The sequence below is a fragment of the Chaetura pelagica genome, unplaced genomic scaffold, assembly GCF_000747805.2.
Source record: "Chaetura pelagica isolate M959 unplaced genomic scaffold, ChaPel_1.0 scaffold962, whole genome shotgun sequence".
Lineage (NCBI taxonomy): Eukaryota > Metazoa > Chordata > Aves > Apodiformes > Apodidae > Chaetura > Chaetura pelagica.
This window is the reverse complement of record NW_009952479.1, coordinates 38,593-44,915: the sequence shown is the minus strand read 5'-3', so window position 1 is coordinate 44,915 and position 6,323 is coordinate 38,593. Positions and strand designations below refer to the sequence as shown.

The 6,323-nt window shown below is 58.0% G+C and overlaps 1 protein-coding gene across 1 annotated transcript in view; it reads left to right on the top strand.

Moving 5' to 3' along the window:
• BAIAP2 (BAI1-associated protein 2) overlaps window positions 1-6,323 on the top strand; it is a 32,603-nt gene extending 26,280 nt beyond the window's left edge. The window contains exons 12-13 of the mRNA XM_010008626.1: window positions 1,855-1,889; window positions 6,254-6,323. Coding sequence (XP_010006928.1) covers window positions 1,855-1,889; window positions 6,254-6,323 — 105 coding nt within the window. The remainder of the gene's footprint in view (window positions 1-1,854; window positions 1,890-6,253) is intronic.

Sequence of the window (6,323 nt, the reverse complement as noted above, 5' to 3'; positions counted from 1 at the left end):
TACAGGGGGGGTGCTTGAGAGAAGCCGCAGGTGTTGGTTGCTGCTGGAGCTCTGAGTGGTGGCCCCAGCATCTCTGTCCCACCTGTGGTATTAAAGCAGAAGGATGAAATGTGTTTAAGCAAGTTGCCCAGGGAAGTTGTAGCCGCCTCATTCCTGGCAGTGTTCAAGGTTGGATGGGGCTTGGAGCAACCTGGTCTGGTGGGAGGTGTCCCTGCCCATGCAGGGGGTTGGTACTAAGTAATCTTTAAGGTCCCTTCCAACACAAACTAGTTTGGGATTCTGTGATTCTATGAATGCTCAGTCCTGGCGTGGTGGAGGAGGGCTGCTCTCCAACCTGTCTCCATTGTTTGTAGGACTACCTAATGCCCTATGGGTGTGCAATTAAAGACTACCCCAGTGGCCTCTGCCAGCTGCCCTCTGCTCACTACAAGCCCTACCTTAGGTCGACAGCAGTAAGTCCGAGCGCACGCAATGTTTCCCTTGGGATTTACGGGCAGTTGGCCCTTTTTGCCTGGTGACCCCATGTGCCTTGCCCAGGGCCCTGTCTTCTGCTGAGCATCTCTCCTGGGGAGGAGGAACAGGGAATGCAGGGAGGTGATGGGACAGGAGAGCAGCAGGTGGGGAAGACAGGCCAATTTGGCTCACCTGGGCAGGATGGGCAAGGCACAGGGAATGAATGGCACAAAACGGCACCGTAAACCCCCAAAGGACAACACTTGCCGGCTCCATGGGAGCCTCCCACCAGAAACGAGCTGCTCACAGGCAGCTGGGAGTGTTTTCTCTGGCATAGGCCAATTCAAGCCAATGATGGTCCCATGGGGGCACTGGGGTGAGCGTGTGGGGCTGGGAGAGATCTTGTCCAGGGCTCTGGAGGTTGTCCAAAACGAGCCCAGGGCTTCACGGATAACACATTAAGACGGATGAATGTGTGGGTGAGATCAGCTTAATCCAGAAGCTGCTGGCATGGGGGGCTTCCCCACCGGACTGAGTGGTGGGATGAGCCGTGTTGGCTTCCCTGGAGTGCTTGGCAGGTGAGGAGAGGACAAGGAGGTGGAGAGGTGCCCATGCAGCACCTGACCCTCCGGCTGGGCCTTGGTCCTCTCTGCAGGGACTGGGACAGATGCTGCCTGCTGGATTTTCCCAGCAAGATTTGCTGCTGGATTTGGGGGTTTGTGGTTGGGAACAATCCTGGAACAGTAGGGATGTAGGTCTCTGATCCCTGGTGCATGGAGAGCCCAAAGACCAGTGATTCCTACTCCTTCCTGGAGCTGTGTTTGTCGTGGAGAGCAGAGCTTATCCATGGCATTATTCCAGGGCAGGTCCTCACCTGGGGAGCAATGTCCTTGAGGAACATCCCCCGAGCCCAATCCCCATCTGCTCCTTAGATCAGGGCAGCCTTCCCTGCTGTGAAGACCACTCAGTACTGGCTGAAGGAGAAAATGGTCCAAAACCCTGTGGGTTTCTGGTGGGAGTTCACACAAACACCTCTTCCCTCAAAACATTTCACTGGTGTCTCTCAAACTTGTCTGACACTTAAAAGTGTCTCACATCTGGAACGTGGCTGGAGCTCCATACCATGGTGGAGCCAGGCAGACAGGGGCTCTCCTGGCTGTTCCTTTCCCTTGTCTTGCCGGAATAAAGTCCTGCTCCCAAGGGAGTGGTGCAACTTTACTCTCTGCTGTCTAAATCCCATTTAAACCATCTCCGTGTCTCTCTCCAAGTGCATTGACTCTTGGCTCCAGCATTCCTGAGTCCTGATGCACTTTATTCTGTCCGTGTCAGCCCCGGTGGCCCCTGAGTGGGTACAGCCCATGTCCCCCCACCTCACTGTGCTTCCTCCCCTCCTCTCTGCAGGGTCTCGATGACTACGGGACAAGGTCCGTCAGCAGGTAAGACTGAACCTTCCTATTGCGTTACCTGAACTGGTGGTGGTGGCTCTGGGTGAAGCCGTGGTGTCATGTCCCCGTGGAGGTCCCTGCGTGGGCTCCCCAGGGGACTGGCAGTGGCTGGGATGGGGCCGTGAGGTGCAGGATGTGGTGTGGGTCTTGTCTGTGAGCGTGGAGGGTCCCGGCAGGTCCTGGGGACAGCGCCCGTGTCCCTGACCTCGCAGCCCTTGTGCTCTTCTGAAGAGAGACGTGTCTCCCCAACCTCCTCTGGGCTTGTGCCTGGGTAGAGAGGCCCGGGGGGGAGCACATGCGCTTGGGGGCTTTCCTGGCACCATTCCCACCTGGCAGCTCCTCCATCCCTATTCCCTCTGTCTCAGAGCACTCTTGCTCCTGGGGACAAACCCCAACCCCCTGGCATGAGCTGAAGAGTAACGGGCAGCGGTTGAGCTTGCTGCCAGGAAGCTGGGATCCCAGGGAGCTGGGAAGCTGGGCTCCTGGGAATCTGGGCTCCTGGCATGGTGCTGCCCCGTGGTGGTCCCGGCCACTCTGGCAAGTCTCCTGTGCTTTGTTCCGCAGCGGCAGTGGCAGTTTGGTATCAACGGTGTGAGGACACCTTGGCTCGCGTCGGGGCCTTGCTGCTTGGAAGAGCTTTCTGCTTCTTTCCTCCCTTTTTTTTTTTTTTTCTTTCCCCTTCGTTTCTCTTTCTCGACTTCTTTTTGGATTTTAAACTCTTGTGATCTTCAAGGAAACCATGGTGCTTCTCCACCCCTCCCTGGTGTTCACAGTGCCCTTGTTTCTGAAGCCTTTTCAGAGCAGAAACTGCCGACCGGTCTGTGCTCGCTTTGAAGCAGCCTGGATGCAGTTGACACTTTAGTGGGACCCAGTTTTTGTACTCCCGTGTGAATGCTAGCGATGCACTATCCCTCCTTGGGGGCTGCACGAGCCTGGACAAAACCTCCCAGACTGGATCAAATATGCATGGCCTCTGGTGTCTGTACTGTTACCGAGCATCCGGGGTGCCCGGGATGCTGTTCCTCAGCCTCATCCGCTTCCATCCACCTGCCTGCCATGGTGGCTTTGGGAGAAGCGGATAGTGCAGAGCTCCCGCCCCAGGGAAAGGGCTCTGGGGTCCCGCCAGCCGTGGGGTGCAGCTGCCAGCCCCCCTGGAAGGGTCACTCCTGCTTGTTTTATAAATATATATATATTTTTTGTAGCAAGGTATTGTTACCTCACCTTAGCGCGGGGGGCTGGTGCGGAGCTGTCCAAGGACGCGCTCGCATCCCAGACCTGGGCTTCAGCCCCTTCCCTACTGTGCCGGGGGCTCAGCAGCACCCGGGGGTCTCCCCCCTGCCCAGTGCAGGGTCTGTGCTCGGGGTCCCGCTCCCCCAGCCCAGCCCTTGTCCTCCCAGTGCCCGTGGCCGTCTCCACCGCAGAGCTCTACACGCTTTCTTTTTCTGATGTGATTTTTAAAACCTCTGATGTTGCCTGTTTACTAGGACATTGCTGGCAATACAGACACACACATGGACAAGGTTTTGTTTTATACACTCGCCTACGGGCACATTGTACCAAGACCCTCCTGCATCGATGTCCTGATTTTGCTAAAGATTTTTAACCCCGGATGCTTCATGCTGAATGACTGAACGTAGAGGGGAGGGGGTGAGAAGAACCTCCCAGCCTAGCAAAGCCTGTGTAGAGATTGTAAAGTGCTGGGGAAAAAAAACGAAACACCTTTTTTTTAAAAGCCAGAGAGAATTGTGCCCTGTACTGAGTTATTGTTTGAATAAAAGTTTTATTTATTGCATTGAGCTGGGCCTCGGTGTCTTTGTCTGCTGCTGTGCTGCCTGTCACCGCCTGCACTGCCCGTGGCCCTGCTCTTGGATTTTTGGTTTGGTTTTGATTTTTTTGCCCTGTCTCCATCCCCTTGGCACCAGGAAGCTGTGGGAGACCCCGGGTGCAGCCTTTAAACAGCTTTGCTGAGCAGGAGCAACTCAAACTGTTTAAGGGCCGGGTGTGTGTCCCGGGGCTGCTCCAGGCTGCGCTTTCCCAGCGCTGGGAAAGCAGCGATGGCTGGGAGAGGGGAAAGGAAGCTGCCCCCTCCCTTCCTCCGCTGCTCTCCCCAGGTGGCTCCTGCCTGGCCATGCCCTTCCTTCCCCTCCTTGCAGGGAGCCGGCGGGCAGCACCAGCAACTCCATAAACATGACTTTTCCTCCTTTTTTTCCTCTTTTTTCCTCCTGCTTCCTCTGCCTGCACTGTGCCCGGCGGCCCCTCTCCGGCTCGTAGCCCGGTTCCTCTCCGTAACCACCACCTTTTGTTCCCGTCCCAGTGTCCTCCAACCTGCCTTCTCTTCCCCTTGCAGCCCCGATGTTGAAGTGGCCAGGTTTTGAGGTGCCCCTGCCCGTAGTTAGTAAGTTGACGGTCTCGGGGGGCCGAGGCCCTGGGTGTGCTGGCGTTGGGTGACGGCCGCGGGGCTGCGCGGGGACGGTGCCACCGCTCTGCTTCCACCCCTGCACCCGGACACCTGCCTGTGCTCTGCCTTGGCCACCGCTTGTCCCCATCCTGGTGGTGGGAGCTCCGGGTCCAGCTGCGCTGCCGCTGCACGGCTCCTCGCTCCGCCGCCGCGCCAGGGCTGTGCTTCTCAGGATGCTGAGCTGCTCCTCCTGCTCCACCGCGTCCCCCACTCCCCGTAACCACCTCCTTTGGTTGTAGGTCTCCGGTCTCTGCCGTCCCACCGGCGCCCGGGCGCTGCATCGCCCTGCCCAGCTCTCCCGTGGGCACGGGGAGGTGACCCACACTAACGTCAAGTTTTTTCGAGCAGCTTCTTTTGGTTGTAGACTGCCCTGGGGACATGTGTCAGGAGCCTCCTTGTTCCAACCCCAGCCATGGCCCCAGGGTCAGAGTTTCCTCAGGAGCCAGGACCCCCCTCGCTGGCATTGCAGAGCCCTGGAGAGCCCTTTCCCTGTTTCTCTTTGATCCGTGAGCTGGTTTATCCTGTGGCTGCCAGAGCTGTGGGCTCCTGTCCCCGTGGCTCTTCTCTGCCAGAACAAAAACCAGTTAAATAATAACCCCCTGGGTGACTCATCAAAGCAACCTTTCCTCTCCCTCCAGTCCTCAGAATCCTGGGAGGGGGAAGTGATCCAAGGATATGCATTAATTAGGTGGGAAATTAATTACCCTATTTTTAAGCAAAAGCCATTTATCTTTTGAGGAAAGGAAAATTGCACTGAGAGAAGTGAGGGCTACCAGGGGAGAGGGGCTGGGGGTCTGATCCTCTTCCTCCTGTCCCATGAGAGGTGGCTGGAAAGGGCTGGGAAACAGATCTGCCATGGCCTGCCCATGGACCCAGTGTGTGGTGCTGTGGCAGTGCCAGGAGCTGAGTGGGGTTGTAGCCTCGATGGCAGAGAGGAGAGGGTTGGTTCAGCTCCCTGGGGAGGGCCAAGACAGAGACTGGGCTGGGGACAGCCAGGAAGGGGGTCTGTGGGGTGCAGGGGGGGCTCTCCAGGGTGTTGTGCAGTTCTGTGGCTCCCTTGGCCGCTGCTCCCAGTACGTTTGGACATGGCTGCACCCTCTGGGATTTACCTGTCCTGCCAGAAGGGCACAGAGGGACCCTCTCCGGGGCAGGTAAGGGTGCTCCTCATGTCACAGCACCCTTGTTCCCCGTTCTGGCTGCAGAACACCTGTGTGCTGGGGCTGTGTGTCTGCAGACCAGTGTGCTGCAGCCAGAATGGGGGTGTCCCTGGTGGGGAACCCCCAGCTCAGCCCGGCTGCTCCCCCCCGGCTGCGGATGCTGTGGATCCTGGGGTGGCCAATGCCAGGAGCCAGGCTGGATTCAGCCCCGTGGCCCTGTGCAGCCAGCCCATCCAGGAGCCTTTCATCTCTCTGTGTTCTCCCTCTCCAACATTTGGCTTCTCCACAGGCTTCCCAGGTGGCATGGCATGGAGCTGGCAGCTCTGCCCTTGCCCAGGTGTCCCCAGGTGTCTCTCAGCAGATGTTCCCAGGGAACTGTAACATCTGTGACCCCACAGTGGCACCATGCAGAGCTGGGTGATCTTGAGGGGCTGCCACATGCAGGAAGGGCTTAAGCTCAGTCCAGGGCGAGGGGGCTGGAGCAGCTTCTCCAGCCTCTAGTGCTCCTTGGCAGCCCCAGCTTTAGGCTTGCTGGATACTGAGGCAGGAAAACACCCTGCAAGGAGCAGCCCTGGCTCTGCTCTGACATCCACCACTGCTGCGAGTGAAGCAGAAAAGTGAGGGGCTCAACCCCTTCCCAAACGCTGCTGGTGCTGGGTGGGTGGAGGGGATACAGCTGGTGCCCCAGCCCCACTGCCACGGTCCCTCCTGCTCAACTCTGCCTTCCTCTTCCTCTGCAGAAACCCCTTTGCCAACGTCCAGCTGAAGCCAACGGTGACGAACGACCGCTCTGCTCCGCTCATCAGCTGA